The sequence below is a fragment of the Colobus angolensis genome, unplaced genomic scaffold (genome assembly GCF_000951035.1).
Source record: "Colobus angolensis palliatus isolate OR3802 unplaced genomic scaffold, Cang.pa_1.0 Scaffold7, whole genome shotgun sequence".
Classification (NCBI taxonomy): Eukaryota; Metazoa; Chordata; class Mammalia; order Primates; family Cercopithecidae; genus Colobus; species Colobus angolensis.
Window position 1 is genome coordinate 25,803,295 of NW_012120709.1, and position 24,671 is coordinate 25,827,965.

The window sequence follows — 24,671 nt, forward strand, 5'->3', positions numbered from 1 at the left end:
GGAGGATGGTCTTGATCTCCTGACCTCGTGATCCACCCATCTCGGCCTCCCAAAGTGCTGGGATTACAGGCTTGAGCCACCGCGCCCGGCCTGACTTATAGTATTTTTGACTGGGTTTATCCAGATACTGCTCCATTGTAAGTAGAGAAGTGTATTGAATGTTTATTACTTTTGCACCATTGTAAAGTTGAAAAATCATAAGTTGGGTACTGTGTTGTATTTTTAAGTTCTAGTGTTTCCATGTGATTTTTAAAAATGTATCGATTCTATCCTTTTTTTTTTTCTTTTTCTTTTTTGAGACGGAGTCTCGCTCTGTCACCCAGGTTGGAGTGCAGTGGTGCAGTCTTGGCTCTCTGTAAGCTCTGCCTCCCAGGTTCAAGCGATTCTCCTGCCTCAGCCTCCCGAGTAGCTAGGATTACAAGCATGTGCCACCACCACGTCTGGCTAATTTTTGTATTTTTAGTAGAGACAGGGTTTCACCATGTTGGCCAGGCTGGTCTCGAACTCCTGACCTCAGGTGATCCACCTGCCTCAGCCTCCCAAAGGGATGCAATTACAGACACGAACCAGCGTGCACATCCCATCTTCTTTTTTTATTAAACAAATAAATTATTATTTTAATGGCCATATATAACTCCAACTCTGTCCAGCTTGGCAAGGCAGCCAAAATATCTATTTAGCTTTTCGATTGCTGCTTTCTGCTTGTTTTCTCAAAATCTAGCCCCATGCATAAACAGTTTAGGGATTTGCCATAGCTCTAGGGGAAATTGCTGGCATTGCACGTATACTTCTCTACTCTTCCCTTCTCTATACTTTTTGGTCCCTCATAACTTGGCTGTCATTGTACCCCAAAATTCCTGTCTCCTCTTAGTTTGTTTTCTGTTGTTATAACAGAATACCTGAGATTAAGTAATTTATAAAGAAGAGAAGTTTGTATTTAGCCCACGCTTTTGGAAGCTGGAATGTTGAAAAGCATGGCGCTGACATGGTGAGGCCCTTCCTGCTACCTTGTAACAAGGCATCAGCATGTGAAGATGGTAACTAAGTTTCCAACACATGAAATTGGGGGACACATTTATATCATAGCATTCTCACCAGCCCATTGAGACTACTTTAAACCCCTAGTTCAAAGCCCCTAATACAGGGCTTACTCTAATGTATTCTTTCTTAAATCTTAGCCTGTTAAGTCATGGCTGCCTGGTTGCTCTCCAGCGTCTTCTTTCTTTTAAAGTATTAAAGCATATTACCAACATGCTTTGTGAGGAGTTTCAATTATATATTTTATGGACTTTATTAACAGAGAATTATAATTAAAAATTTTTTAAGTCAGGCGCAGTGGCTCACACCTGTAATCCCAGCACTTTGGGATGCCAAGGTGGGTGGATCACTTGAGGTTAGGAGTTCGAGACCAGCCTGGCCAACATGGTGGAACCCTGTGTCTACTAAAAACACAAAAATTAGCTGAGTATGGGGGCAGGCGCCTGTACCACCAGCTACTTGGGAGGCTGAGGCAGGAGAGTCACTTGAATACGGGAAGTAGAGGTTTCAGTGAGCCGAGATCACGCCATTGCACTCCAGCCTGGACGACAGAATGAGACTCCGTCTCCAAAAAAAAATTTATTGCCTTTTTAATGGCCCTTTTTACAAAAATAATACATGTTAACTAAAATTTAGAAAATACAGGTAAGCAGGCTGGGCGCGGTGGCTTATTCCTGTCATCCCAGCAGTTTGGGAGGCTGAGGCTGGCGGATCACGAGGTTGAGATCGAGACCATTCTGGCCAACATGGTGAAACCCTGTCTCTACTAAAAATACAAAAATTAGGCCGGGCGCGGTGGCTCAAGCCTGTAATCCCAGCACTTTGGGAGGCTGAGACGGGCGGATCACGAGGTCAGGAGATCGAGACCATCCTGGCTAACCTGGTGAAACCCCGTCTCTACTAAAAAATACAAAAAACTAGCCGGGCGAGGTGGCGGGCGCCTGCAGTCCCAGCTACTCGGGAGGCTGAGGCAGGAGAATGGCGTAAACTTGGGAGGCGGAGCTTGCAGTGAGCTGAGATCCGGTCACTGCACTCCAGCCTAGGTGACAGCGAGACTCCGTCTCAAAAAAAAAAACAAAACAAAAATTAGCTGGGTGTGGTGGCATGTGCCTGTGGTCTCAGCTGCTTGGTAGGCTGAGGCAGGAGAATCGCTTGAACCTGGGAGGCGGAGGTTGCAGTAAGCCAAGATTGCGCCACTGCACTCCAGCCCGGTGACAGAGTGAGACTCTGTCTCAAAAAGAAAAAAAAAAAAAAAGAAAAAGGAAATACAGATAAGCAACACTGAAGAAATAAGCGGTATCTATAATCTTACTACCTAGAATCAGATAGTAGTTAGCAATTTGATACATGTTCATTGCCATTCTTTCTTGTATGAAATCATATTGTCATTGCTGGTTTTCACTAGAAATATCTTGAACATCTTTGCATGTTATTACATATTCTATTGCAATGATTTTCAAATTATTTCACATGATTATACATCAGTGTAACTATCTCAGTTTGTAAAATAGGTAAGAACAGATCTATTGTAGTAGAAGCAGGGGTAGGCTTCTGTGGCTCCTGCTTGGAACCTCTAAGGCACTTGGGGACACAGTTGTGTGGCTCAATATTTATTCAGTACATTATTATTTGGTATTTAAGTTATTGTGTAATTTTCCAGCATTATAAATAATGCTGCAATGAATGTTCTTGATGGTTTCCTTAGGGAAAATTCTCAGAAATGGAGTTTCTGAGACCAAGAATATGCGTGTTTGGTAAATACTTTTGTTGAATTACACAACAGAAACGTATCAATTCCTTATTTCTACAGCTGTGTAACAAAGTACCCATTCATTTCCCTACACCTTCACTGACACAATGTGGCCAAACACCACATTAAGAACAAACTAGGGCTGGGTGGGTAGCTCAGGCCTGTAATCCTAGCATTTTGGGAGGCTGGAGCGGGAGGATCACTTGAACCCAAAAGTTTAAGACCAGCCTGGGCAACATAGTGAGACTGTTTCTACAAAAAAATTTTTCTTTTTTTTTTAATTAGCCTGGTGTGGCACATGCCTGTAGTCCCACCTACTGAGGAGGCTGAGGCGGGAGGATCACTTGAGCCCGGGAGATTGAGGCTGCAGTGGGTTGTCATTGTGCTACTGTGCTCCAGCGAAAAATCTAGGTGTTTCTTTGTTAATATGGATTGTCCTCCCACCATCTCATTTTATTGTGAAAAATTACAAAGACAGTAGAGGTGAAAGAATTTTACAGTGAACACCCATATACTGATCACCTGGATTCTACTTTTAGCATTTTATTATATTTGTCTTATCAAACTATATGTCTGTCTTTTGATGTTTTCAAAGTAAATTGTAGATACCAGTACATTTCTGCCTCAGAACTTCAGCATGCATTGCACAAATCTTAAGTGGATATTTGCCATTAACGGCAAAAAACACAATTACTTTTGCATCAACCTAATAAAAGTAATATGTAGACATAAGAAAAAAGCTCAAGTGAGATTAAAGGGGACTTTTATGTTCTGTGTTAAGTTTCTATAGCACTTATATGTGTTGCTTTTATAATTAGGAAAACTAAACATCAAGCAGACAAATAAATGAAAGAGATGCTCCTTGTAGCGTCTTTGGGGTATGCAAAAGTAATATAAAGAGGAAGGGAGGAGAGACAAATTCACACTGCAAGAAGTAGGTTTTTGTGTGTTTTTTTTCCCCCTACAATTTGGTGGGGTGTTTTTGTATTTCTTGGGAGTTTTTTTGTTTCATTTCATGGGGTGGCAGAAGTCTTGTTTCCAAAGTTTCTGGGTGAAAGTTACATGTGGGTGTAACAGCCAGATCCTTGATGTGGGAGTCGGTAGATCTGGGATCTAGCCTCAGAATTTATACTAACTGCCAGGTCACTTTCTCTCTCTGTATTTTAAATTTTTCTTATATAAAACAAGGAGTTTGAGAAAGCTTTTGACAAGCTATGCATTCCTTGAAACCATAGGTAGAGTTTAGAATTGGAATTTAGTGTACAGTTCTAACATATTGTCAGAAAAAATCTTGCTGTTTCTCTAACTCTAGGGCCTGGGACTCTATAATGAAACTTCTGTGGGGATTAGGACCAACCAGTGTCTCAGGTGATTAGCCCAGTATATCACCTCGGAAGCATAAAAGCTGCACCTTTGGTCAGTTGAAAGTGACATTTTTAGTTAGTGTGCTTTTGCTAATTACCTGTCTTGGTCAGTAGAAATAATAGTTCCCTAGGTGGCAAGTGTTTTGCTCTGTACAATTTGAGTTATGTCTGTTTTTAAGCCACTTATTTTATACTTCAAAGTTTACCAGTTTGTTACGTCTTTTTCTGTTTTTTATTCTTCATCTTCCAGACCTCTTCCTGTGCCAAAACTGCCACCTGGGGAGCAGTGTGAGGGTGAAGAGGACACAGAGTACATGACTCCCTCCTCCAGGCCTCTACGGCCTTTGGATACATCCCAGAGTTCACGGTAGGTTCCCAACAATCCTGTTTTGGGCCATATACCTCTATGCGGGTAATTGCCACCCTTCACCTGCTTGGCTTGCTGCCTGCACATAGTGTTATCCAGTCAGATTAAAGCAGAAAGATAAATCTAGCCCTTCATGGTGTAAGCCTTTTGTAGCTGTAGGTAATTGCACTTATGTTTTCTCAGCAACATGAGAACCTCAAAAACACAGACACCTGTAACTTGCCACAAGGGTCAACCTTAACAACATTTATTAGTGATACTGGCAAAAGGAGGAGATTAATCTTCATAAGTTTATAGATAACAGTTCTATTTCCAAAGATCATTATGGCACTTTCCTTCTGGTTCAGAGCATGTGATTGCGACCAGCAGATTGATACCTGTACGTATGAAGCAATGTATAATATTCAGTCCCAGGCGCCATCTGTCACTGAGAGCAGCACCTTTGGTAAGTAGCCATTCTGCTACTTTAAAGTCATTGATATGTCATAGGAATGAACATGTAATATTTAGCAATTGAGATAGCTTGATCTAAGCTGAAAATTCTTCTGTAGCTGGGACTACAAGTGTGTGCCACCATGCCTGGCCAATTTTTGTATTTTTAGTAGAGACGGGGTTTCACTGTGTTGGCCAGGCTGGTGTTGAACTCCTGACCTCAGGTGATCCACCGCTCCCAAAGTGCTGAGATTACAGGCATGAGCCACTATGCCAGGACAAAGCTGAAAATTATTTTCAATAATCTTTGGGAAAATGATCCATGGCAAAATAAAGGAGTAAAGTATCCCCATTCCTTTGTTTCCTTCTCACACTGCTGGTTCCTTTTGTGCTTTTCTTTGTCCTTTCAGGGCCTAGAGACATTTGTGTTCTATACCCTGGACCTGTAAGCTCCTTTTTATTCCCATTGCATTGATGAAATTCTTTTCTGTGGGGGTGGTAAACACTCAATTCCCATGTTCACTAGCCTACCAGATTGAAAGTTCAAGAAGCCTGCTCTCACAGGACCTTCTGCTGGTCTTCCAAGGTGGAATGTGGATAGAATTGTTTATTGAATGCTCTGAGATGACGTTTGAGTCATTGGCATCAGTGGCTATTAACCTTGTCAAGAATAGTCTTTGGCATGTTCAAAAATGAAAGGTGAAGTGTTGGTGCAGATTTTATTTTCTATTTTTATCTCTGTTTACATGGTGTTTGGCCCACAGTAGACAATCAGTAACTGTTCATTGAACGAGATAAATGATCGCATACATGCAAAAATGAGTGGATGCCCCTATATTGAAATGTATTAGAAGATGAAGTGTGTCAGAAGATCACCTCACTGATTTTTCTCCAGGTGAAGGGAGTTTGGCTGCAGCCCATGCCAACACTGGCCCCGAGGAGCCAGAAAATGAGGATGATGGGTATGATGTCCCTAAGCCACCTGTGCCGGCCGTACTGGCCCGCCGGACTCTGTCAGATATCTCTAATGCCAGCTCCTCCTTTGGCTGGTTGTCTCTGGATGGTGATCCCACAACAAGTGAGTCTCCAGGCTACTTTGGGTTTGTCCTGAATGGCAGTATGGCCTGCATGTTTATATTGAAAGGGAGATGACCTTCTCTGGTGACAGTCAGTATGTGGATGTAGTAGGCTAAACATTATGTCTAAATGGGAGGAAAGTCCTAAGTTAGGAAGTTAGACTGTAGTCAGACTCTCTAGGATTTTTGCAGACTTAGAAAAGAGGTCATTCCTTAAACTCTGGCTCTTCTTATGTTAGGGGTAGGTAGGATTTATAGTTTTTCTGAGTATGCCTTATGACACTGGTAATTAGGTTTGATGGCTCAGACCACACATTCCTTTTTCCTGGGCTCTGTTCCATTGGAAAGGAGGTGTGCTGGCTCTGGAACACACACTGTGAATGGGCCTGGAGCCAGCCCATGTTGGGCCTTGATTGTTGGAGGCTGCTCTTCTTGCACCTGTGGCTGCCTGGTAGGGCAGCAGCCAGAGTTGCTGTCACTTTGGAAATTGAAGACAGCCTTCAGGACAGACAGCTGGTGAAAAAGAATACAGCCTTCGATTGCCCAGACGAGCAGTGATCCACACTCAGCCTTGGCTAATGCTTCTTTATTGCAACTTATATCTCTCTTTTTCCTTATTTGTAGAAGGCGAAGTTTAGTATCTTCTCTGGTCCCCTCAGAATTAAAACAGACAATTACATGTGCAGAAACATGTTGCTTAGTGTAAAGCGTGATGTAGTTGTTTATGACTGCAGTGGTTATTGTTTTTAGAACAGGTGCATGGTATATTTAGAAGGTTGTTTTTATTGTGATAAGGAGGAGGCTATATCTTAAAACCCTTGAACCTGTAAAACCTAGCCTTGTGACTGAAGAGCACATGTACCTAATTTACAGGAAGTCAATAATATCTTGATATTAGCACATTTTTATTGCTCTCGTTAAATGAGGATTTCCCCAGATTTGCAAATATTTTTTTTCCTATTCTAGATGTCACTGAAGGTTCCCAAGTTCCCGAGAGACCTCCTAAACCATTCCCTCGGAGAATCAACTCTGAACGGAAAGCTGGCAGCTGGCAGCAAGGTAGTGGTGCTGCCGCCTCTGCTGCCACTGCCTCGCCTCAGCTCTCCAGTGAGATTGAGAACCTCATGAGTCAGGGGTACTCCTACCAGGACATCCAGAAAGCTTTGGTCATTGCCCAGAACAACATCGAGATGGCCAAAAACATCCTCCGGGAATTTGTTTCCATTTCTTCTCCTGCCCATGTAGCTACCTAGCACACCACCTCCCTGCTGCAGGTTTAGAGGACCAGTGAGTTGGGAGTTATGACTGAAGTAGCACCTAGAAGGGCAGGAGTTCCTTTGGTGACTTCACAGTGAAGTCTTGCCCTCTCTGTGGGGTATCACATCAGTGGTTCCAAGATTTCAAAGCAGTGAAATGAAAATGGAGCAGCTAGTATGTTTTATGATTTTATGGGTCTTGAGAGTGCATTTGAAGGTGTCCTTCAGTTCCCACATAAAGAGAGTGTGGACTTTATTACATGATAAACCTACCTGGGGAACAGCCCAGAAAACTGTAGAACAAATATTTTGCTGGAAATCCTAATTGAGGACTTAAGACTTCCTGGGTTAAGGATGTGGCCGTGTGTGTGTCTGTCTGCCTGTGGTTGTGTGTGTCCTTGTGATTATAAGATTAACCTGCTGTGTGTGTTAATTCCAGGCAGGGAATTAGCACAAAAGGTTTAGGAAGGAATCCTTTTTAAAGACTTCCATCTACTGTGGTATTATACCCAAGCCTAGTGTGTATTACAACTTCAGCACTCCCCTTTGGCTTATATCACCATGTGCATAGCTAAAGTCTTCTATTTTTAGAACACCCTCAGTCTGTTCTTTCCCCATCAACTCCTTCCTCATCCTTCTTGGTGTTCTGTCATTGGCCATGGGCTTGCTATGACCAGCCTTACTGAGGCCAAGCAGCTTATGGGTTGTTCTTTATTGTGTGTGATGGTATTGGTTTGTTTAGTAGATAAGTGGGAGGAAAAGTACTGTTGCTACACTATTATAGTCATGTTTGATACTAGCAGCTAACACTGGTCACTCCAAAGCACTGTTTCTATAGGAACATTGAATCTATTAAGATGTTTTGATTATCCTAATTACATAATGACCGATTTGAGATAGAGGCCTTTAAATACATTCCATGCCCTCCCCAGAAAATAGTCTGTGGGAGTCAGTTGCCTTGGTGCCAGGTATGTGTTCTGATGTAGGTCATGAGTCTTTCCACTTAATGGGGAGGGAAGAACATTTGTTTCCAGGATGACTTTCTGGCCAGAGTACCATAAAGCTTTTAGGAAGCTTCGTTCACATGCTATTTAAATGCACAAAATAGACGGTAAGGATTTATCTTTTCAGTTTTTCTTCCCAGTGAATTAATTTCAGCTTATATGGGTGTCTTATTTGAACATGAGGAATATTAGGTTATATTTTCAGCAGTGGTTTTTTTCCTTTGCCCTTTAAGGAGTGGGGATAATGCCCGTGGTGGCCCAGCCTCTTGCAGATAGCACCTTCCCTGCATTGCTGCCTCCCGATGATGTCGTTTCTTTCTTGTGCGTGTGGCTTTGGGAGTGTAACATCTCTTTCCTCCTTTCCTTCCCTTTTCCTCTTCACCTGAGGTCCTCAATACTCTCTGTAATTACTGTGTTCTTCACAGTAAGTAGACATCATTCAGTGAATAAATTACTGTAGTCGAAGACAATATGGGCTGGCAGTTTGCGTAATTGCAGGTTCATAAAGAAGATTGAGAGTCCAGTTTGGAGAACCATTAGTCAGTTCCTTTATATGCTGATAAATGATCCCTCGAGTTCAGTTAGTATTCTGTCCAGAGTGTTTTGCTGACTTTCTTAGCAGTGTATAACCTTTCTCCACGTCAGAAGCAAGCCTGCTCTTTGATAAATATGTCTTCCTGAAAATCTAAATCATGCTTTTGTCTTTAGATCTAGACAGAAATGACCCTCCTTGCATCAGTCTTTTTTCTAGTCTTACCATCTTTGGAACTAAAACTTGTTCTAACTCCTCTCTTGGCATTCAGCTACTCCTGAATCTTTTGGTTTTATCCTCTGGCCTCAGAGCCATTTATGTTCCCAGAGTAGGCAGTACAGGACCTCGTGTTGATTTGCTGTGGTTACTCAGTATCTTCTCTACCTGGCATAAAGCGGCAAAACCCACCATTAGGTGAGGTGGTCCTGAATTGAGGTGGAGTGGGGCAGAGGAAAATGGCAGTGAATATCAAACAGTAGACTGCCATCAGCTTCTAACAGCCAGTATGTATACTGTTTCATTTTGAGGTAACGTTCAGTTTTGCATTTTGTTTAAATATTGAAGGCCTAGACAAAGAACTAGAAAGAAAACGGCGGCAGTTTCCAGGCCTGTCCATATTGTAATTTTTCTTTATCTGCAGATACTGCCCATAGTCTAAAGATCTCTTCAGAAGACAAAGCACTGGCTATATATCTTTTGCCTTTTCCGTGCATCTAAATCTCCTCTGGAAATTCCTGTCCCTACTGTGTAGGCTCAGGGCAGTCTCGACTTTTCCTTTTTTGAATCCCGTGTGGCTCTTTGAATCAGCGTGAAACTGAGGCTCCAGCTCCGTGTGTTGTGCCTGTGTCCCATCGATGGGCTGGGGTGTTAGTTGGTCACGGGTATCTGCCAGCATTCAAGGTTTTGGATGATTTTGTGAGGGTCTTTCCTTTGACTGGGCACCCTGAGGACACCCCTGGGTCTGTGCCTGAGATTGCCAGGCGAGATTAAGGAAAGTTTCCATGTGGCTTTTGTTTTGACATTATTGTCAAAAGCTTAATTTCTTTTTTTTGTTTTTTTTTTTTTTTTGAGATGGAGTCTTGCTCATCACCCAGGCTGGAGTGTAGTGGCGTGGTCTCGGCTCACTGCAAGCTCCGCCTCCCGGGTTCACGCCATTCTCCTGTCTCAGCCTCCCGAGTAGCTGGGACTACAGGCACCTGCCAACGCGCCCAGCTAATTTTTTGTATTTTTAGCAGAGACGGGGTTTCACCGTCTTAGCCAGGAAGGTCTCGATCTCCTGACCTTGTGATCCACCCGCCTCGGCCTCCCAAAGTGCTGGGATTACAGGCGTGAGCCACCGCGCCTGGCCCAAAAGCTTAATTTCTTATATTTTCTGTTGACTAAGGCACCAGTAACCCATTCTTCACCCTCCATTTGTATGGAAATTTAAAATTCTTTGGCTTTGCTCTGAATTTAATTAAAACTGCCTTTTACGAACAGACTTCGAGTTTTGCCATTTTTGGCAAGCTTTTCCCCTTGTCCCTTCCTAGTGGCTGATAAAGTAAAAAAACCCACAACACTTTGTTCTCCTTTTTCTCATATTCATTGGGCTGTTGTATTCAGCCCAGTTTCATGCTTTCCCTGTGTCTTCCCGGGTTGCTTTCCAAGCTGCCTTGTTGCTGGGTTGCTGCTCTGCAACCCAGGCAGCTTAATACGCCAGGCAGCTTCTCATCTCAGCATTTACCTGTTAATATTTTTGTGAATAGTGCTCTCTACCTGTGGGTGGCCGCTCTCTTCCACTTGTCGTCTCCCCCCAGCCCCACTCTACATAATCTGCCATTCTTTTCCCTTTCTCTTCTTACACAGACCCTCATTACCGGGGCCCAAGATGTGGGATAGTACTGTTAGTATTACTTAGCTAATCTTGTAGATTTAAAAGATTTCTGGTTAAGGGAGGTGGGGGTCACTGTTCATTACTCTTAAAATATATGTTTTCTCTATAGAAAAGTAAAATGTGTTTATGGTCCCAAACAGTCAATTCACAAATTTTTATAACAAAACTTCCTTGTAAAAACTAGGGATCACCTATATATTTCCTTTAAGATCTAGTTTTTTTTTGTAGGTGTTCAGCAATGGTGATAAAGCAGAATATTCTCCTACCTCACATCATGAAAATCAGAAGATTATAGGCCTTCTCAAACTATAAGTCCCTCTTCTTGCCATTGGCCTTTCTGACTCTGGAATGACCACTGTTCATTGAAAAATAGTTTTCTGACTATTGGGCTGGCTCTAACAGTTTGTTTGTTCATCCAGCAAATGTTTGAGTGATGACCATGTGCCAGAAATGTCAGGCATTTGTCCTTCCCTTGGTACCACATAGTAGTTTACTAATGTTTGAGGGATTGTACTTGGACTGTCATAGCTTCTGCATTTGACCTTAAAATAGCTCTTCCCAGTAAGATTGTGTGATTTTTATTCACAGCTATTTCATGTAGACTTACCTTTCCTTATAGAGCTGTCCTGATTAATAGCAGGCCAAGATTCTCCCATTATCCCCTGTTGTCTCCTATAGCTTTGATAATGCCTGGGAGATTCCTTGATGTAAGTCGCATGGATAGCGACTGTTTTTATGTTGGAATTTGTTCCAACATAATTAGAATCTGTTTGGCAAGTTGAAAGGTAAGTTGGCTCAGAGTTGCACAGTAGGGCATTAAATGTTTAAGCAAAGCATCTGTCCACACTCCCCTTTCCAATCTAGTGCCTTCCTTGAACTTTTTCCTGAGCTGCTATGTCCCTAATCCCCCTTGTTGGGAGGATTTTCATATCACCCTTCTGGGACCTGTCACCATGTCCTGTACTATTTGGAATTGGTTTTCCAGTCTTTCAACAACCTTTGCAGCTAACTCTATGTTTTAGAAGGGCTGAAGGTGTGGGCGCTATCTTTGGGTCTCAGGACCCCTTTAGTCGGTTGTTTGGTCTTCCAAGAGCCAGACATTAATACAGATTGAACTCCATCAGTCCCCTAATTGTCGGCCTTTACCTCCCTCTCAGAGCAAGGAATTTAGGGATTCTAAAGCTTGGTGTCCACACATCATTCTGCCAGACCTTAGAGCTTTAGAAGCTCAATCTAAAGTACTCTAACTCAGCGTAAACTATTACTGTCACTCTCTTGAACTCAGTCTCCGTGAGCAGTCTTTTGTTAGAAATACGTAGAACTGCTTAATGCCTAGAGGGTAGTGGATAGTGAAGGACGGTCAAGGTTGTATTTTTGACTGCTTAGGGATCCTTTGGATACAAGAAACAGAAATGTTCAAGCGGAAGAAAGGAGGGACTCATGGTAAGGATGCAGGGTATTTCGCAGAACCCAGGATGGGAAGTGCCTTTGGTTCTTGGGTGGAGCTGGAACTGCAGAGCTTTGCACCTAGTCCTTTCTCCCGCTTCCCTGTCTGGGTATGGTATGCGTGACCCCCAAATAGGCACTCCAGTCCTCAAGTCCACACCACCTTCCAACTCCGGGGATCACCATGAACAAAGTCTCAGTTTCTCATACTACTTTTTTTTTTTTTTGAGGAGTCTTGCTGTGTCACCTAGGCTGGAGTGCAGTGGTGCAGTCTCAACTCACTGCAACCTCTTCCACCTCCCAGGTTCAAGCAGTTCTCTGCCTCAACCTCCCGAGTAGCTGGGATTACAGGTGCTTGCCAGCATGCCCGGCTAATTTTCATATTTTTAGTAGAGATGGGGTTTCACCGTCTTGACTGGGCTGGTCTTGAACTCCTGACCTCGTGATCCACCCGCCTCGGCCTCCCAAAGTGCTGAGATTACAGGCGTGAGCCGCTTTCGGCCCATACTTCATATTCTTAAGAAAAACTACACTCCGCCCAGCACATTGATCAAGTATCTATCCTTGAGCAGTTGGCCTTGCCAGGGAGAGCAGAGATGTGGCAGACTCCTTCAGCTGGAGACAGGGAGCTTCTCAGAGAAGTGAGCAGAGATTCCACAGACGCCCTAAAAAGGCTTCTACTCAAGGAGTAAAGCCTCTGCTCCCGCCTTTTTGCTAGTGGAAAGGAAGGCATGGGAGTTTTTCTGGGACATCATAGAAATTCTTAGGTTTAACTTAATTCTGGTCATTGTCTTCTTTATTTCCTGTTTTTTTTCCCTTTGTCAGTCTTGGCATCCAAGATTTCTTACCTCCCTCTTGTGGGCCAGCCTGTCCTGTTCCAGAGCTAGCCTGTTCCTGGGTGGCCTTCCTTAGCCTCCATTCAGCCTCAGGTCTTTTGCCTTCTTCCGTGTTATTTAGAAAGCAGAATCTAATAACGGTGCCACTGTAGCCACTATCCATGGACTTCTGGGTCCTCTTCAGGTTTGAGTGCTTGGAAATGTTCATTCTCTGGGCTTGTGGCCTGTCTCCTCCACTCTCCTCCTTATCCTCTTGCTCCTTCCTGTGTGAGGGCTGCTCTGCAGTAATGTTCTCAGGCAAGCCTTCCTAGGAACCTCAGAAACTACTTTGCCAGAGCCAGTAAGAATATATAATATTGGAGCAGTTGCCAGGATAGAAATTAAATATAGATTCCAGTTTAGGATAGAGTTTTTACTGCCCTTTAGACAGTATACCTGTGTCTTCTCTGGCAATTGCTTTCATTTTAGTCCTATATAAAAGCTTTCCTTTTCTTTCTTTTTTTTTTTTTTAACTATGCTTTTGCTTGCCTGAATCTTTTGATCTTATATTTTTCTCATCGTAGAGCCTGTCCTGAGTTGTAAGGTATTTCATACTGCCTTACTTAAAAGTTTATTAAACTACTAGAATCATTTGATACACACAGAAGTTACCTGATAATCCAAAGATGTCCATCAAGGGAGGAAGGATGGGTCATCAGACTTTGCCTTTGATGTTGTAGTCTAGGCTCCTGGGTTAAGCAGCAGAGGGACAGCAGTGCCATGTGCCTTCACCGTGTCCCAGGAAATCTGGGTTGGTTCCCGTGGGAAATACCAGTGTTTCTTGGTTCTGAAAAGTAGCAAGAGAGTAAGAGATAGGGAAATAGGGATGGGGAGAGCAAGCCCCGCACGTCCGTGGTGAGTCAGGTGGGGAGCACAGGTGGAAGGGCTGGCTGTTGACAGACAGACTAAGCTGTGTGGCGCTCTTGCCGCCCCTTCCTGGGTACAGAGCTTGAGAAAAATGCAGCCGACCACTCCCTGTATTTGTATAGAGCAAAGCCCAAAAGCCAACCTCAGATGTCCTGATTTGGCAGCTGAAGAAATCAGCAGAGTCCTGATTGCCTGATTCAGTTCCAAAAATGAATGTCAGGCCCCTCCCCGCCCCCGCCCCCACCAACATTGCCTCTCCTACATTCTCCTTCTACCCTTAAATCAGACAGGAGGCCAGAGAGGAGTGTTGCTCAATGCGCGCTACGTGCAACTCCTCAGGCCTTGCGCCACCTCCATGCTGAGCCCTGAAGCAGGGTGTCCTGGGTGCCTGTGTGTCAGCTCCCTCCTCTCTACCTACCTCTGACCTTGTTGTGGGTGAGGGTAGCCATGCTTATGGCCGTCTTAAAACTGGAGAGGCGGAGAACTACTTAGGAGTCTGTAGGCCACGTGTTGTCTTCCATGGCCTCTTTTCTCATGCTGTCTGGGTGAGTGAGCCTGCAACGCAATGCCCACGAGAGTAAATGCCTCCTGACCTACCCTGCTCAGCACTGTTCTAGTGTCTTGGCCTTGAAAGAAAAGCCTGACTTCCTGCTGAAACATGTGGTAGTGGCATGGCAGCTATGAGGCACCTCCTACATCTGTTTTCTGGCTGTGGTGACTTGGGATTTTTAACCTTATATATCTTTTTCCTTTACTCAAAACAAAACAATTTTTAGCACACTGAAAAAAAAAAAAAAAAAACGCCAAATGTTTTGTGCCTTTCTAAGGCAGCACTGTGTCCCAGGCTGCATTTTAGGACTTAATATGGAAATACCAGAGTCTGAGCTCCTCTACCTTGAGTTTCATTAGTCCTTAGTGTCTAGGAGACAGGAAAGAATGCTCTCTGTGACTGGAGAGGTGACAGGCAGGTGCAGTGTGTCCGGAGTCCCTTTTTCCTGCCGTGAGACTTCAGTGGAGGAGAGAAGCGTTGTACCCTGGGATCATTTGGTTGGTTCCAATCACAAGCTTAGTTATCAGGTTGCATGCCTTGTCTCCTGCAAGAAACAGAATGTTCCACAATTCCCAGGTAAACTCTGGACCGTTCCAAGTGTCCTAGCCTCCTGATGACATTAATTACCCAGTTGTGTGGAGGAGTGTAGGATGGACTCTCCTGAGAAGGGGAGGTTGGTGGTTTTGTCTTTTCTTTTTGCTGGATCCTGAACTGGTCTAGACCTCCTGCCCCCACCCCCCGCCTCCATCAGATGTGGCTGGCCTTTCATTTGAAGGCTTCAGACTTAAAGCATTAAGCAGCTAGTGCCCTCTGCAGGGCCTGGTTTCCCCAGGGAAGGGCAGCAAGGAACACGGACCAGAAGCCTGTCCTCAGTAATGTGACTATAGTGAGCTTTAGCAGAAGTTTTTCTATATAATGACATTTTACTTATCTCTTACCCTTTCCTCAGTTTTCCCTTGCCTTTAACTAATAAAGAATTGGGAGATAGAAATTTTAAAGTCCTCCTTATTCAAGATTTTGAAATTCTTAGCCTGGGGGTGCTGGAGAGAACCTGATGCTTTCTCCAGAATGAAGAGTCCCAATTTGTATATCAGTGTTAAGAAAACAAACACATAGATAAGATTTTCGTGGACTATTTTAAAAATGTGTCATTAATATAAAAAAATTTATATTAGCAGTATTTAATCATTCTCACCTGTAAAGAATAAGAAAAACAGAAGGTAAATATTCTTACAGAGAATAGCAGAGCTTTAAGATTCATTTTCATTTTAAGTCCATTTTATTTTGCCAGTGTATTAATGTTTAGAAGTCTGTTATACTAATGTTATTTATTAATTTTTTTCATTTCCATACACAGTTAACTAAAGAGCTTTTTCAAGCACCCATGTCTGTAAAAAAATATTTTTAAATAAAGTTTCTTTTGTTGTAGCAGACTTGAGTTCTTGCTCATTCAGGGGGTTGGGAGGCAATAGCCGAGTTGCCGTACGACCAAATGCCAAGGCCCCCTGCCTCACGGCGGTGAGCCTGAGATGCTGTCTCGAGGGCAGTTCCAAATGGCAGGAAAGCATAGGAAGGGGACACAGCTCCTGCTAACAGCCTACCAGGCCCTTCATGCAGCGTCATCAGGGCAGTTTGGCTGCTGAAAAGTAGAGTGACTGTCCGCTGTGTGGTAGAACTTGAGCCATTTGCTCAGAAGCAGAGGTAACCCCTGATCTCTGCTGCCAACTGGAAACGGTTTTGTGTGCCTTTTGGTTGTAGTTTCAGAGGCCCCCACCCATGATGAATAAAAAGCAATGTAAGACTTCTGGGACAATTAAGCTTTATTTTTCATATATATATACACATATATAAAGGAAACAGTTTGCAAACTTACACACCTGACAAAACCATATATACACACATATGTATGCATACACACAGACACACACCCGGAGCTGTAGCCAGGCCCCTGGTTTTCATCCCTAAGTACCATTCTCTCATTTGGGCCCTTCTAGGTTGGGGCTCCTGAGCTTGGTTTGTAGAAGTTTGGTGCTAATAGAACCATAGCTTTAATCCCCGTGAAAGACAGTGTAGACCTCATCTTTGTCCGCTTCCCTTGCCTTTCACTCACGTGATCCATCAAGACAGCCGTGGGAGCCAAGTGAACACGGGCGGGCGGTTGAGGCTAATTCATTTGAACTCGAAAACCCAGCTTCCTCACTGCAGGCACGTATCTTTTTTTTTTTTTTTTTTTTTTGAGACGGAGTCTTGCTCTGTCGCCCAGGCTGGGGTGCAATGACACGATCTCAGCTCACTGCAAGCTCTGCCTCCCGGGTTCACGCCATTCTCCTGCCTCAGCCTCCTGAGTAGCTGGGACTACAGGCGCCGACCACTATGCCCGGCTAATTTTTTTTTGTATTTTTAGTAGAGACGGGGTTTCACCGTGTTAGCCAGGATGGTCTCAATCTCCTGACCTTGTGATCCACCTGCCTTGGCCTCCCAAAGTGCTGGGATTACAGGCGTGAGCCACCGCGCCCGGCCCCGGCACGTATCTTTTAAGGAATGACACCAGTTCCTGGCTTCTGCCCAAAGAAAAAAATGTCACAGGAGACTTGGAAGAGGCAGACAGGAGGGTGGTGGCGGCAACACTGCAGCTGCTTCTGGATGCTGCTGGGGTGCTCTCCAGAGCCCGTGTGAACAGCGCACTTAAACATGAGCAGGCGCCTGGCTCCAGTGCGTCCTCACTTCAGTGGTGCACTTGGATGATGGAAGCCATCCTTTGGGGCAGGAAACCAGCTCAGCGAGGCTACCCAGCTCAGCTGCTGGCAGGAGCCAGGTATTTACAGCTGTCATGTGTGTAAAGAAAAAACACGTTCTGCAAGAAACTCTCCTACCCGCTCGGGAGGCTGGGGCTCCTTGCTTGGGATGAGCTTCACTCAATGTGGAGACGGTGGCGGACTGGGCCCTGAAAAGCGGGCCTTCTGGGGCCAAGTGAGGTTCTCAGGACAGCTCTGGTCCTAACCCAGTGGCCCTCTGAAAGGGGGTGTGCAGGCGAGTGGAGCAGGCTTCTCTCTAGTCCCTTTGGAGGCTTTGGCTGAGAGAAGAGTGAGCAGGGAGCTGGGAATGGTCCAGGCAGGGAAGGGAACTGAAGTGATTCGGGGCTAATGCCTCAGATCGATGTATTTCTCTCCCTAAAAGTGGGAAGAGGAGAAGAGGGAAACACGGAGACGGTGCTCAGAGTTGAAGGTGTGAGCACCGAGAGGAAGGAGAGATGGAAGCAGAAGCCGATGAACTTGGTGCGGCAGCCTTGGGGAGGAAGCGAGGATGGGCATGGCAGGCGAGGGAAGGAGGGCGGTCCCCGTTTGACTGCACTGGTGAAATGGCCACACCCAGAGTCATGGGCATTGGTCAGGAAAAGGTGATGGGACAGGGTTTTTCTCAGTCTTCCTCCAAGCTCCCTCAGCCACTTGCCTGGCCCTGCCATCTGTGAGTGGTGTTAAGAAGGCAAGATGGGGCCTGCTCCCTATCTCCGACAAACAGGGATGAAGGATAGAGAGTTAGAGCCGTTAGCCGCTGCTGCCCCCGGTCCCTGAGGATGTGGCAGGCTCTGGCCACAGGAACCGCCTCCTACCTGGTCTCCTGGAGCCCTCTTGTCACCGCTGCTGCCCTGCAGGAGGCCCATCTCTTCTGGGAGCTTATCTGACTTAACTTCAACTACAAATTCACTCTTACGAGACGGGGGCAGCGTGCTGGGAGGAGGGAGGGAGGCGAGAGGTTGGCACCTCAGGGCCACAGGAAGGGAAGGGCCTGCTGTGAAGGATGCGGGATGGATGAGGGCTCCTTGCTCCAGGGCCAGCCCAGGGCAGGGAAGCAGGTCATGAGACCATGTGGCTGATGGAAGCTGGGCAGTGGGCAGTGGAGCAGGGAGCACCCTGGCCCAGGGCCCCACTCCTGCTCTCGAGGGGCAGGCGGGCGCTGGGCAGGCAGCAGGCTGGGTGGCAAGATGGGCGGGGGTGGAGGGGCCAGTGTTGGGCTTACATCTCCTGCTTGCCTGAGCGCCCGCATGGCAGCTTGCCCTTCTTATAGAGGAAATAGAGGACAGCACCCAGCACTGCCAGGACCAGGATGCACACAATCACAGCCACGATGACCACGCCCTGGCTCTCCGGCTCTGGCAGCTTTCTCTCTGCGCCACAAAGACACTCCTCGTCACTCCCTGCTCCAGGCCATCTCGTCACCATTGCTGCCCCAGCCAGTCCAAGGCCGACAAGATGGGGCTGCTACTCACCTTTCTGGACAGGGCTCTCTGGGGAGGGACAGGGCAGAAAGGATGCCCTGGCACAGCCCTGTTCTCTTGCCAGGCCTGGCTTACCTGTGGAGGTGCTGTTGGCTCTGGTATGAGGACTGGCAGTGGAAGTGCTGAGGCCAGTGGTTGTGTTGGAGTCTGGTGTGAGGGTAGTTAAATTGACTAGGAGGCAGAGGGAGGGGTGTTAGGAGAAGCGCAAGTTACTGCCCGTGCCTGGGCCTGCCCCTGCCATCCCCTGCAGTGATGCAGCCCTCACCCAGCTCCAGGAAGAGGACGCTGGTGTTTTTGCCCAGGTCGTTGGAGGCCGTGCATTCAACACCTGTCTCCAACAGCTCTGGGGTCACGAGGACATTCAGGGTGCTCAGGACTCGCTGTGGATCTTGGTCTTGTTCACTTGTCTGCAAGGAAAGGACGGAGGCAGCTCAGGGGATGGGGAGGATCTCTGGTCCTGGCCGCAAAGCCCAGGCCGGGACTAGGCGAGTGTGGCAGATGAGACACCTGCTCACCGTGCCGTTGACGTTCCAGGAGATGGCGGGCCGGGGGTGCCCTGATGCTTCACAAGAGAGATTCAACATCATATTCTCTTTCACCCACACCTTCCTCTCCTTGAATGCCATCCAAGGGGGACCTTGGGAAGGTAGGGAGGGGTGAGGCGGCAAGCCCAGCTAGCCTGCCTCCCCTCTGCACCAGAGCTCCCCAGAGTAGCAGGCGGCTTCTTGTCAAAGAGCTTAAAAACCACCCCACTTGGGGTGACCTGGTCTCTACCCAGAGGGAGGGCCTCACCAAAAACGGCCACATTGACCAGCTGTGTGCCGTTCAGGCCGGGTATGCTGGGCACAGAGGCCACACAGCGGTAGCCGCCTCCTGCCTCCCGTTTCAGGTCATGCAACTGGAGCACAGGCCCCCTTTCCAGCACCTGGCCTGTCTGGGATGAGAGATGGGTCAGAGGGTCTGGGAAAGAGCACGCTCGGGTCATCCCCAGCCCCACTCACCCATCAGCCCCTTGCTCCAGACCCGCCTGGGTACCTCTTCTCTCAGCCACTGGAACTCGAGGTCCTGGCTACTCTCTGCCTCACAAGTCAGGGTGAGGCTGCTGCCTTCCTGTCTCTCAGGGGCTGCGGGACTCACTCGGACGTCAGACACATCTGGGGGTACAGCAATCATGTCACCCAGGGCAGGGCAGGGCCAGTTCCCTATCGCCCCAGTCTGGTCCCCCTGTCCTGGGTCCCCAGCTCCTCACAGTTCACCAGTAGTTCCTGTGGTTCACTCGGCAGCGATATCATGGTGTCCAGGTCCAGGCCCTGACATTCATAGAGCCCACTGTGTTCCTTCTGGGCGGGCTCCAGCACCAGGACCCCGTTGTCGTTGGTTGTCTCTTCTTCTGCCTCCCTGGTGCTGGGGTTCTGGGGAAGACTGGGGAGGTGAGCAGAGTGCACCTCCTGCCACTCCACCCGGGCCTCTGCTTGCATCCCCATCTGCACCCAGCACAAAGCCCCCAAACCTGCTTGCTGATGCTGAAGTGCGGTGGAGGGTTGCCATCAGCCAAACACCTGATTTCCACGCGGTCCCCTTCCTTCAGCATTCCCACGGGCTCCACCTCCAACCACACTTTTTCTGTCGGGTCTGCATAGGCAAAGGGGGTAGCTTTTGGCCCATGAGTCAACCCTGGGCTGGATAGGGAGGGGCTAGCAGGAGTTTCCAGCAGCCCCAGCCCCAGTGAGCAGAGAGTCAGGTTAGCACTCACAGAAAACAGGGACAGTGACTTCCCTGGACTCCTTCATGTGGTTCCCACTGGGCAGCCGGTAGTTAAGCTCACAGTAAAACTGGGCATCTTTGTCTTCTTTAACCAGCTGTGCCTTCAGAATACTCTGCAAGGTGTACAAACCACTCGACTCCACAGTCTGGGATGACTGAATGTGGACCCCTGGGCAGGGAGGAAGGGGAGGAAGACTCAGCCTCAGTCCCACCTCCAACCCCACCCTAGGGTTGTCCACCAGGTTGGCAGGGGACCATCTAAAGAGTCCCCTGTCCCCTGTAGAGGGCCAGGTACAAATGCAAGCTCGAAACCCTTCAACCCAGCACTTTTACTGCTCAGGGTCAACCCTAGAAAAACATTTACAAGTCTGCTCATGCTCATATCCAAGGATGTGTGCAAAGAATGCTGCAATGATAAAAACGAGCAGCTGTCTAGATGTCCACTAACTGGGGAATGGTGAACTCGACTACATGATATGCATAGTATGGAAAACTCAGCAGTAAGCAAAACCATAAGCTGATCTAAATAGACTGACCCAGAAAGATCATACAAAATAAATTGTCTAACGATGTATACCATACAACACCACTTAGATCGGGCTTTCTCAGCACTACTGATAATTTTTTTTTTTTTTTGAGACGGAGTTTCACTCTTGTTGCCCAGGCTGGAGTGCAATGGTGCAATCTCGGCTCACCGCAACCTCCACCTACCTCCTGGGTTCAAGTGATTCTCCTGCCTCAGCCTCCTGAGTAGCTGGGATTACAGGCATGCGCCACCACGCCTGGCTAATTTTTTATTTTCAGTAGAGATGGGGTTTCTCCATGTTGGTCAGGCTGGTCTTGAACTCCTGACCTCAGGTGATCTGCCCGCCTCGGCCTCCCAAAGTGCTGGGATTACAGGTGTGAGCCCAGCCAGCACTGCTGATGTTTTAGGCCGCATTGATTCTTTATTGTAGGGGCTGTCCTATGCACTGTAGGATGTTAGCGACATCCTTGGCCTCTCTACCTGCTAGATGGCAGTAGCACCCCCTCTATGTGTGACAACCAAAAATATCTCCAGACATTGTCAAATATCTCCTAGGAGGAGGGGGTACAAAATCACCCCTGGTTAAGAATGACTGATTTAGATAATAAAAAACAAAAGCCTATATCGTTCTAGAAATGTTTCTATATATGAGCAAGTACATAGAAATAGGCTTGAAAGAACACACCCTGATAGCAGATATTATTTCTGGGAGGGGGGTGTCAGGCAAGAAGAAACTTCTAGATTTTTTGTCAGTTTAAATTCTCATGAAAATATTTTCAAGAACCATTTGTATAATTTTTTTTTAGTTAAAAAGCTTAAAGAAAACGTAAGGCAAGTTCCTGTGTAGTACCATAGGGACAGCTCTTTTTAAGAGATGGGGTCTCGCTCTGTCACCCAGGCTGGAGTGAGGTGGCGCAATCCTAGCTCACTGCAGCCTCTATTTCCTGGGCTCATATGATCCTCCTGCCTCAGCCTCCCAAGTAGCTGGGACCACAGGCACACACCACCGTGTCTGGCTAACTTTTTTATTTTCTGTAGAGACGGGGTCACCCTATGTTGTCCAAGGTGGTCTTGAACTCCTGGCCTCCAGAGATCCTCCTGCCTTGGCCTCCCATAGCGCTGAGATTACAGGTGTGAGCCACCACACCTGGTACAAGGGTGGCTTTTGGGAGCAGAAAGGGCTACTCACGGTTCTTCTCCTCCTTCAGAGGCCGGCCATTCTTGTACCAGATGACTTGAGGAATGGGGTACCCGTTCCTCCCTACACAGGTAGCGACCTAAGGAGCACAGGGTCTGAGTCTCCCTGCCTCCCAGCCCTCTGCAAGCCCCATCTCAGCTGCTGTGCATCAGCTGGCCAGCCCATCTGCCACACATCTCACCTCCTCAGGCTCCTTACTGTCCACAGGGATGCCCAGGGCGTTGACCTGGATGTTTGGCTCCTCTGGAGCTTCTACAAGAAAACAGAAATGAGGGGGACATGGGACCACGCCCCACCACCCTCACTACTCAGCTGGCAGACATGGTGGGGTCACGCACTGTAGACGCGGAGTTGGATGCGGTGCTCCTGGGACCGAGGGCGCTTGCCCTGGCACAAGAAGATGCGCTCGTCGTGGGGGGTGACTTGAGTCAGGGCCAGAGTAGCCCCTCCGTCCTGGAGGCTGAGCCGGTGCTGGTACTCCCCAGGTTCACTCTGGCCCTGGCCCTGGCGCACACGGAAGATGGGTATCCGCTTCTCCTTGTGGACCTAACGGGAGGGATACAGAGGAGGAGAGGGTCCTGGGCTACAAGAGGGGCACAGCCTCCCGCCCTGGGCTGCTCTTGCAGGAGCCCAAGCACTCACAGAAAACCAGTCGACATGGCTGAGGTTGCCTTGGGACTGGGAGAGGCCGCACTTCAGAAGGGCTGTGCTGCCCACTTCCACCTCCACCAGCTCAGGCGCAGGCTGCTCAGCCTCTCCGGGCACACCTGGGGGAGGGAGGCGGGGCCCCCCGCAGCTGTGTCAGCTCCAGCGGCTGTCCGCCCCTCCCCTCGCAGCGCTGCTGCAGCTGTTTTTCCTGCCACTCAGAGCGTCTGCAGAGGGCCCCGTCCTCTGAACGCTGGACCCCCCGACCCGCGCCCCACCTGGGCCAGCCCTCTCCCGGTCCAGGACACCCCAGGTCCCTGGAGCCGAGCAGAGATTGAGCAGAGACTGAGTAGGAGCAGCTCCAGCTGAGGCTGGTGGAGGGGCTGAGAGGGGCAACCCAGGCTTCGGGCCAAGAGGGAAGGCCCCTTTCCTTCCAGGCCCCCTCCTCTCGGGGTGAGCTCAGAGTGTGGGAATGCAAGGCATGTACCAGGCTGGGGCACACAGGCCCTTTTGTGTCACCACTGCCAGGGGAAGACACCACTGCTCTACTCTCTGCCCTCCAAAATCCCTGCCCTAACTCCCCACAAGACCCAGCGGGCTAACTCTGGCGGAAGCTCCCGTCTCATGCTCCCTCAGCAGCACCTCCGTAAACACTCCGCACACACCCCGGGACCTCACCCTGGGAAGCTGGTGGGGATGGAGAGGTCAGAGTCTCCTCCAGGGGTCAGGGCAAGGGCCAGGCAGTGGGCAGGAGTGACGTCAGTGGTGCCAGCGTGCTGCCAGCCCTGTGAGGAGGTGATGTCACTCGACACCATCTGCCTGGGCTCTGGGATGCCTGGGTTGTTGCCTTGGCTCTCGGACAAGGAGGGCAGGTGAAAGGAGGGGTCTCCAGCCCGGAGCCTCAGACCCCTGACTCCTTCTCTCGGAGCTAGAAGAGCAGGGCAGGGTGGAGCTGGACCGGCTGCAACTGTGGAGCCCGATTTAGCCCTTTCCCCAGAAATAAAGTCAGCCTGGGAGGCAGTAGCCTGGAATACCCCAGGGACATGGTTGGCACTGGGCATGAGGCCAGCGAGCTGGGTATTGCCTAGCCCTCCCCTTCCCCAGCCGGACAGCGGCTGGGACGGCGGAACGGGAGCTAAGAGAAACACGCGACACCGCTGCGGGCCATACAAGGGCAGCGTGGACCCGAGAGTGCCCGGCTACCAGGCGGATCCAGAGAAACGCTCCAAGGTGCCCGGGCGCTCTTCCCACCTGAATGTGGTCCCCAAAATAAGCCAGCGGGCGCTTCCAGTATGGGAATCCTCCATCCCTCATCTCTGTCCCCTATGATCCCATTACTTGGGGAGACGCGAGCCGACCCACACCGCCCCGCAACCCATGCCAACGCCCAGCTCTGGCGGGAGCCGCCGAACCTCCCGCTCTCGCTCACCTCCAGCCTGGCGCGATGCCCAGGCGGGAGGGGGAAGGGGTGGGCCGGCGCACCCCCTCCAGCGAAGGAAGCTGCCTTTTCCAGCAACAGGCGGGCGCGGAATTCAGGCTTTGAGGATGCGCCCCAGCTGTGCCTCCTGCCCGGCTTCAGTTGCGGGCCTCCAGAGTGAGCACCTCAGGGACGACTCCCCCCAGCACCCCGAAAGGCTGGGCTCCACCCCTTCTCGCTCCCAGAAGCAGCCTCCTCCCCGCCTTCCCAGTGCTGCTCCCGGGATACTCTAGAATCCCCGCTGCAAACTGGCTGCAAAGAAGAGTTGCTCGTGAGCAAGGCGCCCGGGGGTCGGGGACCCGGGGAGGAGGCGCGTCCTCCCGGTCGCAACGCCCCGACCCTGCCGCGCCGCTGG

At 48.4% G+C, this 24,671-nt stretch overlaps 2 protein-coding genes across 2 annotated transcripts in view; one reads left to right on the top strand and one right to left on the bottom strand.

Annotated features, from left to right (window-relative positions):
- Positions 1–7,910, top strand: part of CBL (Cbl proto-oncogene, E3 ubiquitin protein ligase) — a 104,392-nt gene extending 96,482 nt beyond the window's left edge. Inside the window, exons 13-16 of the mRNA XM_011927045.1 lie at positions 4,403–4,519; positions 4,867–4,964; positions 5,847–6,029; positions 6,994–7,910. Coding sequence (XP_011782435.1) covers positions 4,403–4,519; positions 4,867–4,964; positions 5,847–6,029; positions 6,994–7,280 — 685 coding nt within the window. The 3' untranslated portion in view covers positions 7,281–7,910. The remainder of the gene's footprint in view (positions 1–4,402; positions 4,520–4,866; positions 4,965–5,846; positions 6,030–6,993) is intronic.
- An 8,322-nt stretch (positions 7,911–16,232) lies between these two features.
- The window catches only part of MCAM (melanoma cell adhesion molecule), a 10,858-nt gene continuing 2,419 nt past the window's right edge, over positions 16,233–24,671 (bottom strand). Inside the window, exons 4-19 of the mRNA XM_011927047.1 lie at positions 23,118–23,222; positions 22,837–22,961; positions 22,533–22,740; positions 22,376–22,446; positions 22,186–22,273; positions 20,460–20,639; positions 20,217–20,338; positions 19,956–20,118; positions 19,742–19,860; positions 19,499–19,640; positions 19,222–19,343; positions 18,972–19,113; positions 18,782–18,877; positions 18,448–18,595; positions 18,041–18,158; positions 16,233–17,600 (exon numbers count right to left, since the gene is read on the bottom strand). Coding sequence (XP_011782437.1) covers positions 17,571–17,600; positions 18,041–18,158; positions 18,448–18,595; positions 18,782–18,877; positions 18,972–19,113; positions 19,222–19,343; positions 19,499–19,640; positions 19,742–19,860; positions 19,956–20,118; positions 20,217–20,338; positions 20,460–20,639; positions 22,186–22,273; positions 22,376–22,446; positions 22,533–22,740; positions 22,837–22,961; positions 23,118–23,222 — 1,979 coding nt within the window. The 3' untranslated portion in view covers positions 16,233–17,570. The remainder of the gene's footprint in view (positions 17,601–18,040; positions 18,159–18,447; positions 18,596–18,781; positions 18,878–18,971; positions 19,114–19,221; positions 19,344–19,498; positions 19,641–19,741; positions 19,861–19,955; positions 20,119–20,216; positions 20,339–20,459; positions 20,640–22,185; positions 22,274–22,375; positions 22,447–22,532; positions 22,741–22,836; positions 22,962–23,117; positions 23,223–24,671) is intronic.